The sequence below is a fragment of the Quercus robur genome, chromosome 2, assembly GCF_932294415.1.
Source record: "Quercus robur chromosome 2, dhQueRobu3.1, whole genome shotgun sequence".
Classification (NCBI taxonomy): domain Eukaryota; kingdom Viridiplantae; phylum Streptophyta; class Magnoliopsida; order Fagales; family Fagaceae; genus Quercus; species Quercus robur.
The window spans coordinates 10,436,921-10,456,469 of NC_065535.1; the positions used below are offsets into that span (position 1 = coordinate 10,436,921).

The following is a 19,549-nucleotide window of genomic DNA, read 5'->3' on the forward strand; positions in this document are numbered from 1 at the left end:
CTAGGAGTGAAGTGTGACCTTGTCCATTGTGCAGGTGCAATGTTTGCAAGATACTAATATGTCTTTTTATCCAAATCCTTTATGTACTGCATGCCTCTCTCAAACTCCCTTACTGTTGTGGCAGCAGCATACCTCCACAGTGCATCCTTAAGCTCCAATCCCTTGTGATCAACTTTGAAATTGTTGTAAATGTGTTTCACACAGTATCTATGCTCCACAGTAGGGAACAATATCTCTATTACAGGTATAAGCCCCTGCAAATAACCAAACAAACAAACAAAACATGTTAGTTCAACAAACAAAGTAAACCATTCAAGTATAACGAAACAAAACTTTTATACCTTCTGCTTATCAGAAATGAAGACCAACCAAAGCTCATCTAGCCTCCCTATATCATCAACAAATATTTCCAAAAACCATATCCAAGACTCCTTGTTTTCTTGTTCCACAGCAGGGAATAGTATCTCTATTGCAAGTATAAGCCCCTGTAAATAACCAAACAAACAAACAAAATATGTTAGTTCAGCAAACAAAGTAAACCATTCAAGTATAACTAAACAAAACTTTCATACCTTCTGCCTATCAGAAATGAAGACCAACCGAAGCTCCTCTGGCTTCCCTATATCATCAACAAATATTTCCAAAAACCATATCCAAGACTCCTTGTTTTCTTGTTCCACAACAGCTATAGTTACTGGAAAAATGTTGTCATTTGCATCCTTGGTAGTGACAGATAAGATTTACCTACCAAATCTGTTCTTTATGTGACAACCATCTAAACCTATAAATGACTTGTATCCACTTAAAAATCCTACCTTCTGGACATTGAACCTAACATACACCCTCTTAAATTTTGGCTGGGAAGTCTCATCAGTCATTTCTGTTTGCAGTATAACCCTACTCCCCTTATCTACAGTGTTTATCATTTGTGCATAGTCCCTAAGGACATCATATTACAATTGCTCATCTCCATTGATCAAATCCTTCGTCTTTCTCTTTGACCTATACACTTAGGGCATGTTTGGTACACTGTAGTGATTATTACATGGGAATAGGAATAAGTATTACAATGAATATATTAAGTTGGAATGTAATAAGTATTACTATTTATTAGTTTGGTGACCATTTAGGAATAGAATTCTAAATATGCTACAATTTAGTAGAATATAAAAAGAATGTGTAATTAAATCATTTTTAAGTCAAATTTTCTAAAATACACTTATTTTAGGATGTTCAAAATAGAGTTAGTAATTAACAATAAGGAAAATTTCTTTTCTTTCCTTTTGAAGATGTGACAACTAATGGCTTTTTAGGAAATTTTTTTAAAAAGTTATTACATAAGGTGGAGAAATATATATTCAGTACTTTTAATAAGAAATAGTTATTCCTCATTTTGAAGAATAGCTATTCGTAAGGAATAATTATTCATTATAATAAAAACATAACCAAACAACATAATAGTTATGCTATAAGAATAACTATTACATTATAGTATCTATTACAGTCTACCAAACGTGCCCTTAGTTTACACTTAGGTCAACAGATAAATTTTGCATCACATGGTTGTGTATACCACTCACCTCCGAATTTGGATTTTTGTTAAAATCCTCAATGAATCTCTTAGCAACATAAGCTAATTTTGCTTGGCTATTTTTAAAAGACTTGGGGCAAGTACACTTATCAGCCAAGGTCTTAATCTGAAATGTTAGCTCTCCACTTATCTGAGATGCATAACATCTCTACACACACTCATTCTTATAGTAAACTGATATCTTGATCCTCTCATTTGGCTTGAATTTGATGTCAATGGGTTTTTTAATTGCATACTCCCTCAAAACAGCTTTGAACACCTTTGCATTAGGAAACTTTATCTCCTTCTTCAGTACAACATTTCTCATGTCACTCTTAACATTAAACTCTGGCTGCTCAGGTACCTACTCATCATCAGACTCATCCATGCTTACTAGGTCATCCTCAAAAGCTGGCTCAGCCCACTCAGGGGCTGCATGAGGTGCATTGCTTGATTCAAGGGCTGCGTGGGGTGCATTGCTTAATTCTGAGGCTATATCGAGAGCATCACTTGATTCTAGAGCAAAACCTTGTGGAACTGAGTTTGGAGCAGCAAATATGTTATCACCAAAGTCCTCCCCCTCTAGGCCTTCATATAGCCAATCATCATTATCATCTCCTTCAACATTCTGTTCTTCAACCCTTGCACCAACCTCAACATCTTGTTCTTCAACTCTTGCACCAACCTCAACATCCTCAACATTCTCAACATCTTCTTCTTCATCATTCTCAACATCTTCTTCTTCCTCCAATACAACTTCATCATAATCGCTCTCCAAATTTCATCCACCCCTCCATCACCACCTACACCACCTATATCACTACCTATTTCTGCCACTCCCCCTCCATCGCCACCTACACCATCATCTGCCACTCCTCATCTATCAGGATGCTCAATTGCTATTGGCTCCACATCTATGTTAGTATAGATTATGATTTTGTTCGCTGGCCATACCCTATGAAAGGTAGTCATGTTCACTACATCTGGATCTGTTTCTATGACCCTTAAATCATGCTCTAGATCACCTTAAAGAGGTAAATACCTATATCTACTATGTTCTTTAGGTACACCAACTAGATGGCATAAATCTCGAATTTCAAAGAAACTTAACTTATCAGGGTCAATCTCTGTCAATGTATGTACAAACCCACCCACATATCGTAGGGTTAGGTCCTCCACAAAACATCCCCCAACATGAATTTCAATGTTAAATGTGAAGTCAACCATCTGCAATTAAAATAAGTAGTTTGTTTACATACTGACATGCAGAAAACGACAACAAGCCAAAAGAGACAACAAGCCAAACATAGTGATGTTTTGTTTTCATATAAAATTTGTTTTGTTGTTGAGAGAAAACACATGGACAAAGGACTACATATAGCACATGCAAAACTAGATTCCCAACAAATTCATAGGGACCACACTACCCACAGTTCACAAACAAATGTAATTATTGACAAATAAACTTGATTCTTTCAGGTATACACATTATATAAACAACCATAGCAATACATTAGCTACAGCCTAAGCGATTCTACATATAAATAGCAAAATGCACATTTAACATACACCAATTTTGAGAAAATTTTACAAACCTTAACTACATGGGTGGGTCGCAATAAAAAAAATGCCATCAAGAACCCAAATGTAGATCAACAGCAGTCACACATACCTTCCCTAGCTTCGGTGCTGCAAAACTTGTGTTTTCTCCCCCTCCAGACACTCCAAACCACGAAGAACACGTTGATCTCACCACAGGTCTCTCTCTCGAAAAATTTTTGAGTTTTGAGTGTTTTAATTTGCGTTATGTTGTATTTTGGGGTTAAGAGGTGTTTTTGTAACGGTTGGGCTTGAGGTGGGTTACGGAGATTGACAGAAACATACCATAGGTGGATTAAGTGACACTTTTCAAACCACTGGCAGGTAAAGTGATTTTTGCCCAAACCACAAGTGGGTTATATGTAATTACCTCTATAATCTTTTGGTTCTTTGGTAGTAAAATAGTTTCTTTTTGCTAAAATACAATCACTATTGTGAATGTTTTTATTATTTTTGTTAAGTTTTTGAGTTGAATAGTTGCTAGTTGGGTGAGACTAGTTAGACTTTTTGAGGAGAAAGAGCGTCTAAGGTTTTGAAAGGGGGCCCAATTACATAAATGAAATATATTATAACTATATATATATATATATATATATAAATTAAAAAAAAAAAAAAACTTGGACCCGGGGGGCTTGGGCCCCCTTAGGCCCCCACCTGGGTCCGTCCCTGATATAGACAATATAGTTATATTTAGAAAGAAAGAAGAATGCTACCATTATAAACTTATATAATAATTTAAACTTAATGTAACATGTTACTTTTGTTCCAAGGAATGAGGTGTACATTTTTTTAATTATTTAATTTAAATATTTTTATTTAATTACATTTCTCTCTCTCACACACACATATATATACATATATCACTATGTATTGGTATTAAATGTAAAATACATTATATGTTTGATTACATAAAACTTATAAAAATATAAAATACTTTTAAATAACACATGCACTACTAAATTAAACTTACAAATTTTACATTATATTCTTATAAAATAATTATATTACATTTTCTTATACATCATGTGGGTTTGCGGCTATCCAGTTATCAACTCAAGCAACAGGGATTGCCCAGTCCATTTCAACCAGTCCATTGCAACCAGTCTGGATTATGCGCACGCTAAGCATGAGGCCTAAATTAATGGTATGTACATAATATCCAGTTATCTCTCTTTAGCTCATCCAAGAAATTTAAATGGACTGTCAAAGCTAAACTGGAGACTGGTTACAGTTGAAAGCTCTATGTGGGCTTGTGTGATCAAATCTAACCATTTGAGTAACCAGAATAAGAATATCAAGTGTGCTAGAGTAAACCAATTTTCAAAGACTTGGACAGTCAATAAAACTGGGGGTGCAATTTTCTATTAAAGGGTTAAGATGGATTGTCAATAGTGTGAATTCAGTGGACTTCTGGGGAGATAAATAGTCAATGCTTGGGGCTCTCAAATTCCTTATGCATAGTCCTTTGAATAGAAATGAAAACAAGCTTATGGTTAGACTAATTAGCCAAGTTCTCACTTCCGAAAGGAGTTGAAATTTTCGACTGTCTTTCAATGTTCCTGACTTCTCATGTCTATCAAACTCTAAAAGCTATCCATCTAATAAATCTATTCTCTTTGAATGAGGATATAATAGCTTGGGCCTAGATATATAATGGAGAGTTCTCTCTAAAAAAAACTTATATTTCTGCTAAAGGATTAAACCTTTGAACATGGAAACTAACCTATTCAAGTGGATTTGGAAGGCTCATGCCTTCCCTAATTAGTGCAAATTTTTCTGTGACCGCATCTTAATGGAAGCAAATCCATGAAGTAAGTTATAGGTTCAAGTGGTTTCATCACTCCCTCTCTAAGTTGTTCTATTTGCGGAAGCTCCATAGAATCCATCTCTCAAATTGTTCGCAACGTAACTGTAGTTTTGTCAAAAAATTTGCGTCTTAATTGAGCATTCCCAAAGCATTGATTTCTTCTCAATTGTCTGGCAAGATCGGTTAAAGAGAAATGGCACTTCAAATTGTGGTGTTTTTATTAGATATCTGGAAATTGTGGCTTCATAGCGATCAATTCCTATACTAAACACAAGTAACATTGAATAATATTCATGATACTTGTTTCTAAAGAGCAATGGAGTACAGCACCGTAACACTCCCAAATCCAATGAGAGGCAATACCACATATATCCAGATGAAGTGGTATAAATCAAGTGAAGATTGAAATAAGTTAAACACAAATAGTTCATCGCTAAGGTTTACTCTTGCTAGACACGATTGTAGACGGTATTAAATGTTAAACCAAGAGCTCCCAGCAGAGATGGTTTTTTTTTTTTTTTGGTTATCTTTATATGTTTCTAAAGTAATGTTTAATCAGATTATAAGGATTTCCTTCTCAAAAAAAAAAAATAAAAGATTATAAGGATTCTTTTACACGTGCGTAACTTTTTTTATTATACATTGGTACAATATAAAAATTAGTAAAGAGATATTGATAACAATGGCGGCCTTGTAAATGACAAATGTTTACCCTTGACGGCCTTGTAAAAGTTTATAGCCTCAACTCCTCTTATTAAACCCGGTGATAAGACTGGAATTTTGTTTTAGGTGAAAGAATGGGCACTAAAGTGCTGCTCACTATAGTGGGGATCAAGAGGACTCGAACCCAAAATCAAAGTCTTGTTGGCTTAAGACCTAACCACTGAAACATTTGCCGCGTTGGTAATACCTGAAATTTCGAATTATTTCAAATGAACCAAAAACAAGAATAAAAAGTCATTTCCTTTTGTCAAATCATCAATCACTATAGTGAACGGGACTATGATTTCAAGTTAGGGGGCCAAAACATGAAAATTCCAACTAACATCCGCAAAAGAAAATATACAAAATAATTGCTTTTTCTTGCACACTATTATACAATTATATGCCAAAATGGAATACAACATTCTTTTGAATCCCAAAGATCATTTTTTTTTTTCAATGCCTTTTAAGCTATGTTTATTTCTCCTCGCTATGAAGGGCTAATTCTTTTATGAATGATTTTGAGTAAAACTACACATATTGCACTACACATCTTTATCAATCTAGAAACCAATATATAATGGGAACTCCAATGAGTATTTCCATGTCTTTGTAAAGGCCAATATGATTAAATCCCCCTATCAGTCTTGAGATCATCAATGTCAATAATATGTGCAATTTCAGCAGCTTTGAAAACTTTCAATTGATCATTAGGCTTGCATAAAGCATCAAGAATATGACAATTAAAGTCAGTCTAGTAAAAAAAATTGATAATTGGGATAATAATATTATGCTATTTTTCAAAATTAAAGTTTTTAATCCATTCCATTTATGTTGCATATTGCTTGTACCGTTGTATCCTTATACTTTTGAACATATAAACTATGAGACATAATATTAGCAACATGAAAAATCCCAAAAAGCATTGTCACACAAAGCCTTTGTCTACAAATCTTAAAACCATAGTCGCCATTGATCAAGTCATCACAAGTTTCATCAAAAACTATGCAAAACTTTGCATCACTAATTTCTTAATGATGAATCTTGTAATAAGTAAATGAAAGAGAAAATGGCTATAATTTTAAGATTTATTAATAAAAATGGTTGCGTGAAAACGTTTTTTTTTTTTTTTTTGGGGGGGGGGGGGGGGCCTTATTCATTTCATTGGCACAGTGGCACAACCCTAAAAAATGGTGTGTGTATATATATTCTTTAGTATATCTAAACTCTATCATCATAGTTTAGATATTCAAAATATTTGAGAATAAGGATATGATAGTGCAACTAATATGCAAGGTAAAAGAATTAGATTTCAAGCTTTTATTTCAAATGATTTTTCATATGCTTACTACATACATTATTTTGCACATCATTAGTAATTAAAATTAGTAGCAACATCAAAATAAGTTATCTTCATTCATTATTTTGCTTTACTAAATTAATTTCAATTTCATGTAAGCATGACTAGCAATTGAAAGCTTTCAAAACAATAGAAGTTGTACATATAATTTACTTTGATGAGCTCAAGACTAGAATTGAGACTTAATTAAGTTGGCCCTTTACAACAAGCTAGAGATACTCATGAGTTCACATTTTAGATCGGTTTTTACTTTTTAGCCTAATAAAGATGTTTAGTGCAAAATGTGTAATTTTATGCAAAATCATTGATGAAGAAACTACTCCTTGATAACAGCGAGAAGTATACTCAACTTATGAGTCATTGACTTTGTTTGAATTTGTTTCGTTTTGCATTTCTTGAAAGACAATATAGAGATCATTGATTTACTTTATCAATTTGTACAATTTTCAGTCTCAAGAAATTTTTAATGTCATGCATCTTGTTTCATCTACTAAAACGCTTAAACAAAAATTCTAAGATGATGGACAAGATGACTTACAAACATTTTGTGGGGTCACGTAACATAAATATTTCAAATATGAATGCTCATTATGTGAGAGACAAACTCAAGATCATCATTAACAATATGACTTTACAATTGAGCATCATTATCGAGTAAATATTTTTTTTTATGCTACAATAGTCTAGATTCATAATTAAAGGAATTAAATCATCAACTTAGGGAGCATGCAATAGAGTTATCTATTTAGCCCAACTCTAGATTTTTGAGAGGCACAAAAATCTTTTAGAATCAAATTCAATTAGGACTATATGCATAGTTCGAAGCAGGCAAATTAAGGGAAAAAATTTCAATCAAACCACCATTGGCAGTTGGAAAAGTTTCAAATCGTTGTTGACTCACCAACCTCCAAAACCAACAAGTTGGTCGAAAATTTGGTCTTTCTTGACTCGATGGATTGATGGGTTAGGTGAGTTAGTTTTTAGTTATATGTACGTAGTATACTAAACTTTAAATATTTACCATTTACAGATAAATTTTAGAAGTTGTATTTCCTCTCAATCCTATAAACTATTGTAGGAAACATAGGTGACCCATTTTCCCATAAATCAAAGTACACGTCTTAAGTTATAAGTATTATATTCATGTTCCTATGTATGTTTATGAATATGTTGGTATGAATATGTTGGAAAAGAGTAAATAATTCATTATTCATATTAACAGGAGTAAATTATAGAGTTAAAAAAGAAAAAATAATTAGATTTGATACAAAATAAATACTAAAGAGAGATGAATATATAAAAGTGGGTTGCCCATACAAGGTTAGCTCGATTGGTAGGCCTTGGGTGTGCTCCCTCAAAGTCCCGAAATTGAGTCTTGAGATACCTTAGGAACAGTTTTTGCAGGTGGCATTGTGCATTCGAGGTTTACTCGACTAGGGTGAGTCCAAAGGGTTTGCCTTGAAGAGGTTCCCGTCATCAAAACATATATAAATATATATATATATATATATATATATATATATATATATTTATATATATTAACATAAAGAGATAAAGAGATGCAATCTAAGAGAGAGGAGTCAAAGAAAATCAAGTCAGGTCTAAGAAAAGGAGAGATGCTGAGAGTCTAAGACATACCAGAACGATGTTGAAGCATGCTGTCATGGAGTGGAGTGGATTGGACGGTGAGGCAATGTCAACATGGAATGAACCTTAGACCGTCGGGCATCACTAGTGCCTGACATTGGAAAACCATGGCGGCTCATGGTTGAGTTGAGAGCTTGGACCGTTGGAACTCCAATGGTAGACAACTGGATGAAAAAGCGAAGCCGAGGAGATCATCAAGTAATATGCTAGTGGATCAAATCCTCCAACCCTCATCTATTCAACTAGTATAGTCTTTTTTTTTTTAATAAATCAATAGATATTTGATATAGGACACAGTTTTCTTAATTGATTTAAAAAAAATCATCAATGTGTATTATTTAAACAAGTCGCATGACCCAATAAATATGTAATGTGTATTTACACATGAATGGTTTTATCCAAGTGAATTGAAGGTAAACTTTTTCCTTTGATATAAGGGGATTTTGTTTGTTTGTTTCCTTTTTCTTTTTTTTCTTTTTTCTTTTTCCTTTTTTTTTTTTTTTTTTTTTTTCGGGTTAATTTTATTTTATTAAGGTGCCAAGAATTACGTGGAGAGCGGACAAGAAGGGTTTTGTTGGGTCCAATTCTAAAATGCCTCTCTCTCTCACACACACAAACAATTGACGGGGTGTCATAAATTATTCAACAATGGCACAAAAATAAACCTAAGAATGTAAGATGTTAATAATGGTAATATAGAAATTTTGGACTATATATAACGCAGCAATAGGATCATATAAAAAATAACTCGAATAATATTAAGTCTATTTAGTACTCACAAAGTTTGTAGAATTGCTGAGCAACATGCCTGTAGTGCAGTAGTGGTGTAACTCCCGTTCAAGTTATAAAGCTAACAACACATTGGGTTTTGGAGGAGAATATTGAAGCTCAGATCTATTCCATTTCCGTCTCTATCTCTACCTTGGCTTCACTATCTAAGTCAGCATTTATGGCTTCCACAAACTCCTTATTGCAGCCTTATCACATCTCATTGCAATACCTCTCGAATCTGGTTAGTTTCAATCTTGCTAAAGTTGGTATGAATAGAAAAAATCTTATAGCTTGAGTTCCTATCAAATTCCCCTGTTTTTGGTTTGATGTCATCATCACCAATCTCAACAACATGGAAAAGCTTCTTTTCAATAACAGCCTAATATCTGCTGGATGACCTCTGAAAGATTTCATAAAGGAAGCTAGAATAGTTAGTAAGGAATCCAAACAACCCAACTACCAACAAGACAACGAAATGGTAGGTTCCAATTAACTAAACTGATAAAGTTAGTAAGGAATTGAAACAACCCAACTACCAACAAGACAACAAAATTGTAAGTTCCAATTAACTAAACTAATAAAGTCTTGTCATCAAATAAAGAATTTCGGGATATAACTCCACCTAAAAGAGATCCATTGGTATCTTAATCTGATTGTAATGAGAAATCATTATGTGACATATGGGAACAAGGAAGGGTGAACACAAACATTCACTAACACAAGGATCCAACTCAATCAAAGCAACATGTATACAAGATTAAAAAACAAAAACATACAAACCAATCTAAACTAAACCATATCAACCTTCCTTTTGATTTACAACAACAATAAAGTCTTAATCTCAAAACTTATGGGATCGAGTATAAATCCTCAACAAACCAATCGAGATCAACCACATGAATTCTTTTGTATCATTCTACCCTATCCAAAATCATACTCTCTACTAAGGGAAAAACTTCCAAATAGCTTTTGAAGTGATACTCTTTAATACAAACAACATTAGGTACAGTTTCTTAGGAGGTTTTACCTGTTTGCCACCTCCATAATCAACATATCATTTTTTACTAACATGCAGCTAACTTAAATCCACAATTCATAATCACCACCACCAAAAAAAAAAAAAAAAAAAAAAAAAAAAAAGTATGCATATATATATTTTTAGTAAACTTTTAACTATTTCAGTGTAATATCAAACTCCAAACACCAATCCTTTCCTTTCTCAACCAGGCACAACATATTGGGGTCTCAACTGCAAGCACAAGGTTGTACAAATCCCACAAGATCCATCAACAAGGAAAATTAATTATTCAAAAGAAGTTTAAAATGTCCAAAATTACATTAATAATATGCCATTTACCAGAAAATTGAGAACAACTAGTCTCACCAATCCCTAACAAAATCAATGCTACTTCAGCAGACATTGAAATCAAGATGCTTGTGGAGAAGTTGAATATCAAGATCAAAAGCACTTTTTAACAATAAAAGTGTCTCCCCAACCAAGATTTATAGTTAAACTCCTACAAGCATTGAGTGACAGAAGCAATCATGACAAAGCCTGCATACTCTTTCTTATTATTCTCTGTGGATACTGGATCTAAAGGATTCCCATATGCACATCTTCTCACAAGCCACAACAACATCATCCTTCAGCAAGCATGGTGTTAACTCTATTTTGCAAGCAACAAACATGCTCACAATTGCAAATGTATGTGAAATAGCACCATTGCATTGAAATGCACATGCAAATATATATCATGAAGACTTATAGTGAATAAATATTATATATGCTATAAATCATCGACAAGTAATTAACGTGAGATGCAGTAAAGTAAGAGGGAAAGAGAGATATTTTGTACCCAATTGCAACGATCACAGTAAATAGCACCAGATGCAACAATACTAAGATAGTAAGGCCATTCTAGAGGTATATGGAGAAGAATGCTAAATAAATCGCTCATTTTAAAGACCGATAACTGATTCCCCGGAGCAAAAGACTATGATGAAGATGACTTCAGAAGTAGTAGCCTAATAAGAGATACTATCTAATCAATTCAAAGGCTAAGGGACTCGATTGTGATGATGGAACCAAAGAAGATTTTGAACAAGTCAAAAAGGATAACAAAGGTGTAATTATAAGTCACATAATCATGCATAAACAAGCAGCAATAGCCAAACATTGTGAGTTTGTGACATATATACACAAGTAACACTACGTACGTGATCTAGAAAGATACAACATAGGCAGTAACATTCATTAATGTTTTATATCAAACATAGCGTATATACATGGTTACCACCATTACCAAGATTCACAGGAAATAAAAAGTATTATTATATATATATGATAACGTGGTACCTGGAGGCTAATGGAATCCATGAATGTAAAAGGTGGTGATTCATGTGAAACCCTAAGGCCGTACTAGGGTTTGACGATGAGAACATCTTCAATTTGCGTTGACTCTCTTTTCTTGGTCAGCACACTTGTTTTGGTGGATCCAGATTTAACATGACGTAAACTGTGGAACAATGTGATTATAAACTAAATTAGATTGTTGATTTGTAATTGTGTATTAATTAATTAAATACTTTTTAGGGAATTAAATACTATTTTATGATTAAAAAATTAAGAAAAAAAAAAATACAAGAGTTGTAATTTTTTTTTTTTTTTGGTTTAATTAAAAATATTACTAGCTCAATCGAGAAAATCAAATGAGGATCAATTCAGTGTCCAAACGGTTAAACAGACTAATTGGGTTTTTTTTTTTTTGGGGGGGGGGGGGGGGGGGGGGGGGGGGGCTTCAGTTTGATACAATATCTAAAGGTTTTAATCCAAAGGATTGGTGGGCCGAACCCAGAAGTGGGCTTTAGATGAGCTTCGCCTGGGCCTAATCGTAGCACACTAGATTAATTTGATATATCACCAAGAAAATGGGTTATATTCATTAATTTTATGTCTAGAGAATTTTTCTAAAACCCGGAAGGACTATTTATGCATTCGTTGGGACGTTACATTTCAACCATTAATATCAAAGTTGTTTAAGTGGGCTTAAAAATTGGGCTTATGTCCATTTGCTTCCTTCTTTTTCACATGCCCGGTTCTTTCTTTGCTAAAAATACTTGCTTGAAAAAATTAAAAATAAAAAATAAAAAATTTAAGACCCTCATCCTACTTGCTACTCCTTTATGCGCTTGTGGAGTAAACAAATGGTGCTTAATCTGAATTCAGTTCATGAAATCAAAACCTAATTGATGAAAAATCGACATTATTGCAATTGCCATTAGAATTCAAATGAAACTAGGGATCCATAAAATGTTAAAGATGTATATTTTATTTATATATATATATATATATATATATATATATATCAAGTAGCAAGAAGGCCTGATTGGTCCATCGCAAGTGGTTTTAAGTTGTGTACATGTTTAGTCCTTTTTTGGGGCTTGAAGCACATATTTATTTATTGGACAAAACTTAGATACAGTACCTTAGATGCCGTTTCTTAGATTCCTCTCTTAAAATTCAACCATGGGACTACTTAATCAAAAAATATACTTCCATCCCATGAAAAAAAATCCACATAGCAGAATTTTAAGAGAAGACAAGAAACAATTTTTGAACCAAGGCTTGATTTGGCCCTAACTTAAAGAACAACACCTAAAAACTATACATAAACCTTACCCTTATTTATTTATCCAGGGGCCTAATGAAAAATTAATAATAATTTGTGCTAATAGAGTCCAGGACAAGAAAAAATTTTCGAACCAAGGCTTGATTTGGCCCTAACCTAAGCCCCGAAATTGCAACATCTCATCGGCACAGTTTAGGGCCCAAGAGTATACCAACGTATAAGAACTCAAGTATTCAAAATCCTAAACCTTAAACTAGAAGTATCCTGCACTGAATTTTGATAGATGGTGTGATTTTCTAGTATTTAAAAGATTTAGCAATATCATAAACTACTGCGGCACACATTACCTCATGTATATAGAAGTTTGTAAAGAGATATCAGATTTGTCATTTTCCCCAACATCCTTGTATTATACTAGAAATCTAGCCTTGACTCTCCTACTAAAAGAAGCAGCAATACCTGTGACATTCCAAGTTACATTGAGAATGAACCCCCAAAAAAAAAAAAAAAAAAAAAACAGATGATAAAATCATTTCCCCATGACAAAATAAATCAATCGCTACAAATGTCTAACAGCCTTTAATTAAATCTTAACTTTTTTTAGTAAGGAAAAAAGCACTAGTGTACCAAAAAAGTATAGCTGCTACCCTTTATAAATGCCGATTTGTTAGTTATTTAGCAATTACGCAAAAATATATACATATAACCTATGTTAGTAATACTAATAAATATGCAAGTATTGGTGTGTTTAACTAAGAAGCACTATGATCATTTAAAAAATGAACTAAAATGATATAGTCAATTGAATATAACTTACAAATGTGTTGGAAACCCCTTTCTCTGTCAAAGGACACACACACGCAACACACAGAGCAAGATGTCTGTAGTGGCATGAAACTCCAATTTAAGTTCAAAAGCTCACATCTTCCTTTGTTTTTTTATTGAAGAAGAATACTCTAGCTCTATTCCATGTTCCAGCTCTCTCTCTATCCAGGCTTCACTATCTATCTCAGCATTTACCTCTTCTACAAACTTCTTGTTTGCTGCTGTGTCACGTCTCCTTTTAATTGCCTCTCTGATCCTGTTAGTGTCGATCTTCGTATGGTTATTATGAACAGAAACAATCTTATAGCTCGAGTTGCAATCAGACTCCACTCTTTGTGGCTCGATTTGACCATCACCATCCTCAACAACACTACTAGCACTACCACCATCACTCATCTGACATGGTAAAGCTTCTTTCACACTAAGACAGTTGTCAACTTTTTCCTGATTCAGGCTACTATTAGACTTTACACCTCTAGCCTCCACCAGGGTTCCATGGCTAGAATGGCAATCAGAAGTTGATCCACTTGAAATGCATGTTTGTTTGCTACTAACCACTGACTTTTGAGCTAAAGCTTCAGATTGAGTGTTCCTCCCACATGCAGTTCGTGGTGCTTTTTTTCCGTCTTGCTTTAACAACTTGAGCATCATCTGCTGGATGACCTCTGATGAAAGGATTCATAAAGTTAAAAAGACTATCTGAAGAATGTAACAATCCAACCGCCAATAAAACCAGAGAGGAGAAAGTTGAAAACAATGACACAGCAATTCAACCAACCAGTACACTAGAAGAGACTACAATTAAACCACATCATCCATGCTTTAGAGGGAGGGAAAAACAAACAAACAAGGAAATAAAACAGGACAGGAAACTCAAATACATTGTCAGGCATCAACCATAACTCTTACAAACGGTCTTCTGGTTTTCATTAAATATATCTCCTAGGTCCAGATTACATAGTAGAAAAGCTAACATGCAGCTGATTTCAATCCACGCAAGTCATAATTCATGATATTTAAGTACAAAATATTTTGAGATATATCATGACAAACCTTTTAACTGTTTCGGTGCTACTTCAAACTCCAGCCACCAAACCTTTCTCTTCTTTGTAAGCAGCTCCATATTTTGTAAAACAGTGGCAGCAAGGAAGATGGAACCAGCAGCAATATAATGAGGTTTATACTGCAAGCACAATGTCGTCCGAAGCCTACACATTACATTCACAGGAGACTTTAATTATCCAAAAGATCTATAAATACCCTGATTCACATCTATGCTATGCCGTACACCAAGAATATGATGAGAGAACTAATTCTTACGAATCATTCACAAAATTCCATGCTACTTTAGAAAGGTCAGACAGCTCCAATGTCTTTAGTGCTGCAACAAGAGGCTTGTATGGAAGTTGACTATCAAGATCAAATGCAATTGTTGACAACAGAAGTCTCTCCCCAAGTAAGATTAATTCCTTCTGCTTATCAAAAACCTCCTACAAGCACAAAGTGGGAAATAAGAAATCATAATCATGGCAAATATAGAAGGTCAAAATGAAGAATGGGTATTTTTACTTACACTTTGTTTCTTTATTCTTTGCTGGGCTAAATTGTCCCATTCATACATCAACTCATAACCCGCAATAACGACATCCTTCAGGAATCGTGGTGTCTCCTCCATTTTGGAAGCAAGAAACATGCTTGCAGTTGCAATTGTCTGTAACATGGCACTACCAAGTTTGAGCGATAAATATAACTAATAGATAAGCAAATCTTTTCAAACTTCCACATTTTGGCATGCCAAGAAAAGCTAGATTCACTAAGAAGAAAATTATCATAGAATTTTGGAACCATATCAATTTTCAAGAATATTTAAAATTATTCACTCTTTAAGAGTAAATGTATATGACACAATTTAAAATATAACAAACAGCACAGATACGCGTATCCAGGTTTAAGAACTAATCAGATTTTGCTGACATGCCTCATAAACTATGAAACCCATCTCACCATGCAAAACTTTACCATAGGGATAAAACAAGCAAGAATAAACTACAGCACAAGCACACTAACTGTAGTAAGCGAAGGAAATAAAAAAAGATCCATAATCCTCCTTGTGTTTGTCTTCTAACTAATTTCTCCATCTATCCTTCCCTGTGTTGTTTACTGATCCAATTGCAGATAACTGAGCGTCTATAAGTTAAGGGAGTGTGGGTGATTTGGGCAGGAATGAAACAGGGGGAGTTATCTACAAAGCATTTGAATTGCCCCTTTCAGTTGAAAATCTTCTTATTGGATTCTTTTTCTTTTTTCTTTTTTTCATTTATATATGTACATATATATATATATATATATATATATACATACATATATATATATTCTAAGAATGTTCATCGCAAGAACAAAAATTACAACTTCCTGGTCTGACACATTTTAATCATAAAGATAGTAAAGCAATATAAAATGGCTTACCAAAAAAGGAAAAGAAAAAGTAAAGCAATATAAAAATGTCTACCTGCCAATCATTCTTAGCATGAGATTGACGTACATAAAACCGATGGCACAACAGCATTCCACCTGCTATTGTCACCTGAGGCCTGAAAGGCAGACAGCATCAATCACTATCGTGGGTGAATATCATGCCATAAATTGTTGGCACACAATCATCTGAGACACTACTACATATGAAGGGAATAATCAACTATATTGTATCCAGTGTAATCAATACATTATGAGGACAAGAAGTTCACAGTAAATAGCACCGCAAAACATATAAGATAACAAGGCAATTCAGAAGGGTATATAATTGGAGACACTTTAAGGGGCCTTTTGGAGAAGTCACAGTAACAAGTCATTCATTTCAAAACCTTACTGCTCCTATCTTGGAGAACAAAGCATATTGAAGCAAAAAATGACTAAATCTAGTAAAAGAGGTGTTCACTCTTTTCCAAAACCATTATCTTGGAGAACACTAATGGATTTTTGAACGAGTAAAAGGAGCAAAAAGGTGTTATTCAGATAACCATTCATAAACAAGTAGACAGCTGTATCATGGGTCCAATCAACAACCAGATGCATGCTCCAAACATTACAAGTCTAAGAGTATGCAACATTGGCTGTATATATAGCGAGCCTTAAACCAGGTATGTGGAACACCACAAATATAAATCAACATCTAATTCACACAGACATTTTTAAACAAAGGCATAATTTGTATTAAAACTAGAGGGGGACGTAGATGACACGGCCATCACTTATAAGAACAAAACACAATCACTAAGAACGGCATATAAAAATTCAATTGGAAGCCTCATGACTCAGCAAAAGAACATGTTTAAAAATAACAGAAACCTAAATTTTTTGGCAATACTAGTTCTAGGATGCCATTAATAATATAAATCATAACATAAGCTTACACATTAATCTTCTTGCCAAGCTTCTGAAGAAATTGGCAATATGACTCCCGCAAGTGTGACTCATACTTGAAATCAATTCCATCCTTCCTGGAAGGGGATTGATCTTCAATTTCTTTTCTACTGAAATACCACTTTCGTGTATAGCTTGGAGCCTCTTCTGTCATATTGCAAATTCTTGAAATCCCCTGCTGATAAAAAACTTCTCAATGGAAGAATATCCAAAAAATTCCAAAGTGACACCAAGAGCCTTGTAGCTCAATGGTGTTGCCTGGTGTTTCCAATGGAGATGTCCAAGGTCAACTCACCCTCTCCCACTTAAAAATGTATAAAAAAAAAAAAAAATGTGACAACTGAACTACTGGTGCTTGTTTAGAAACTTTCCCTCAGAAATTAATCACCTGCAGAGAAAAAAAAAACAAAGGCAAAAATGATATATCAATTAAATAAAGAAAAATCAACTAGGAAATAAGTTTTTGAGGAGCTCGAAAAAATGTGTAGTTGTACTAATAGAAAAGATCAAACATATTAACATACTCTGCCATCTACATGCACAACATCCAAAAGATAACCAACATATATTCCATAACTATTTACCCGACAAAGTTAAGTGATATCCCAAAAATTTTAACATTTACCATTGAATATTCAAAAGCCCAGATTGTTAATTTCAAATGCCAAATCACATGATTTTAAACAAGAAAAAATGTTCATACTAATAAATATGATCACGGCATACAAATTATGAATTCAATCTTGTAGGAATAATACAAACCCATAAATCACAAATATAATAAAACCCCACCAAAAAAAAAAAAATTTGTTGAAAAAAAACACTGTCAAGTAGCTATAAAACCCTAGAATTTATTGGCATTGGCCTATACCAGATTCAAACATTTGAAAATTCACCCAAAAAAAATGAAAGCAAAATCGAACATGAATTCTTTTCTAGTAACCAAATAAAGTAATCAATTTTGATTCATAAATGTCCACACACAAATAGGGTTAATGGAATTCAAGAATTCTGACCCAGGAAAAATATGAAAAAAGAAAAAAAAAAAAAATCAAAATCACAACGTATGAACCAAGCAGCTCCTCATATTAAATTAAGAATAAGAAAAACAAAACCTATAATACCGACGATTCCAAGGAATTTAAATTCAACAAGTGCGAAAAAGAGAAAATAATATATATATATATATATATATAGTCAAAAGCGCGTAATTCAGAAATTATACGAACGCCGAAATATATAATTGGAATAGAAAATTGTATCAATTTTAATTCAGCTTCAGTCGGATTTAGTGTTCAGAACCAATAAATCACAGGAAATCATTTTAATAAAAAAAAAAATTGCAATTACCCAAATTTCCTTCTATTAATTATTGAAAATTTTCTGAGAAACCAAACGCAAAGAAAGATTGAGAGAAGAAAATAGTACCTGTGAGGCGCTGAGGCTGAGGGAACCGAAATACGAAATATCGGATTTGGAGCACAAAACCCTAATTTTAAAAAAAAAAAATTTAATTTTCTTTTTTGGGCTTTTGGGTGAAGTCCTTGGTTCCTAAGTTACCGTTTGTGAGAGAGAGAGAGTCAACTAATAAGTCAAGTAACTGTAGGTCTTCTATGGTCCTAAGTTCTAACCCTTTTTATCGAAGGAGGGTAGGTCGGTTAGTGACTTAAAAGTGTAATTTTTTCTTGATTAAAGGATTACAACTTAAAGTTTAATTTAAGTAAACTAAGGATTTGTGATGATTTATGCAATTAAAAATTTTTAACTTTATATTTAAGCATTATCTCTTTTTTTTTTGGTTAAAAAATATATATTTTTTATATGAAAAATCCCTTTTCAAGTGGGTCCTTATATGCTATTCAAAAAAAAAAAAAAAAAAGTTAGGTACCTTATAATTTTTTATAAACAAAAAAAAGGGTATATTTTTTTTATGTTTATTCATTGAATAACGGTGAGTTTCAGTTAATTCAACTAGTAAAATTTATTGTCTTGAATTTCAAGTAATAAACTAGTCCAAGTAATAAATAAATAAAAACCTTATAGCCACAAAGAAAGAAGTTTTCTAAATGTTTTATAATCTATGCGAACAACCTTTTTTTTTTTTTTTTTTTTTTTTGAATCTAAGTGAGCAACTTAACACATACTTATTGGGATTAATATGCAGGTTAGTATGACAATACATATAGATTTGATCTATACTTAAATAGCAGTGAATCAGC

The 19,549-nt window shown here is 33.3% G+C and overlaps 2 protein-coding genes across 6 annotated transcripts; both read right to left on the reverse strand.

The window, feature by feature from the left end:
- Positions 1–1,934: 1,934 nt before the first annotated feature.
- On the reverse strand, positions 1,935–2,542 carry LOC126694672 (uncharacterized). The gene is made up of 2 exons (XM_050391055.1): positions 2,525–2,542; positions 1,935–2,342 (listed from the first exon to the last, which is right to left on the reverse strand). The coding sequence occupies exons 1-2, from the start codon at positions 2,540–2,542 to the stop codon at positions 1,935–1,937; spliced, it is 426 nt and encodes a 141-aa protein (XP_050247012.1).
- A 2,979-nt stretch (positions 2,543–5,521) lies between these two features.
- On the reverse strand, positions 5,522–18,929 carry LOC126712294 (cyclin-T1-3-like). Of its 5 annotated transcripts, none has more exons than XR_007651095.1 (12): positions 18,759–18,929; positions 17,321–17,718; positions 16,420–16,501; positions 15,484–15,621; positions 15,231–15,400; positions 14,964–15,118; positions 13,903–14,575; positions 13,433–13,544; positions 11,813–11,972; positions 9,465–9,856; positions 8,677–8,849; positions 5,522–5,886 (listed from the first exon to the last, which is right to left on the reverse strand). XR_007651095.1 is itself a non-coding variant. In XM_050411574.1 (7 exons), exons 2-7 carry the CDS (start codon positions 17,482–17,484, stop codon positions 14,004–14,006), a joined length of 1,281 nt encoding a protein of 426 aa, XP_050267531.1. In that variant the 5' UTR covers positions 17,485–17,718; positions 18,759–18,929; the 3' UTR covers positions 13,831–14,003. The 5 variants fall into 5 exon arrangements, 1 of the variants encoding a protein (XP_050267531.1); XR_007651093.1 differs by lacking the exon at positions 5,522–5,886 and adding an exon at positions 8,221–8,495; XR_007651096.1 differs by lacking the exons at positions 5,522–5,886; positions 13,433–13,544 and having other exon boundaries at positions 8,557–8,849.
- Positions 18,930–19,549: the final 620 nt, after the last annotated feature.

What these genes read in the sequence shown, in the direction of transcription:
- LOC126712294 (XM_050411574.1), bottom strand. Translation starts at nt 17,484, where the DNA reads ATGACAGAAGAGGCTCCAAGCTATACACGAAAGTGGTATTTCAGTAGA. An exon ending in ATGCTAAGAATGATTGGCAG is followed by an intron (nt 15,622 to 16,419) that starts GTAGACATTTTT and finishes GCCATGTTACAG; the next exon opens with ACAATTGCAACTGCAAGCAT. An exon ending in AGCACCGAAACAGTTAAAAG is followed by an intron (nt 14,576 to 14,963) that starts GTTTGTCATGAT and finishes TCCTTTCATCAG; the next exon opens with AGGTCATCCAGCAGATGATG.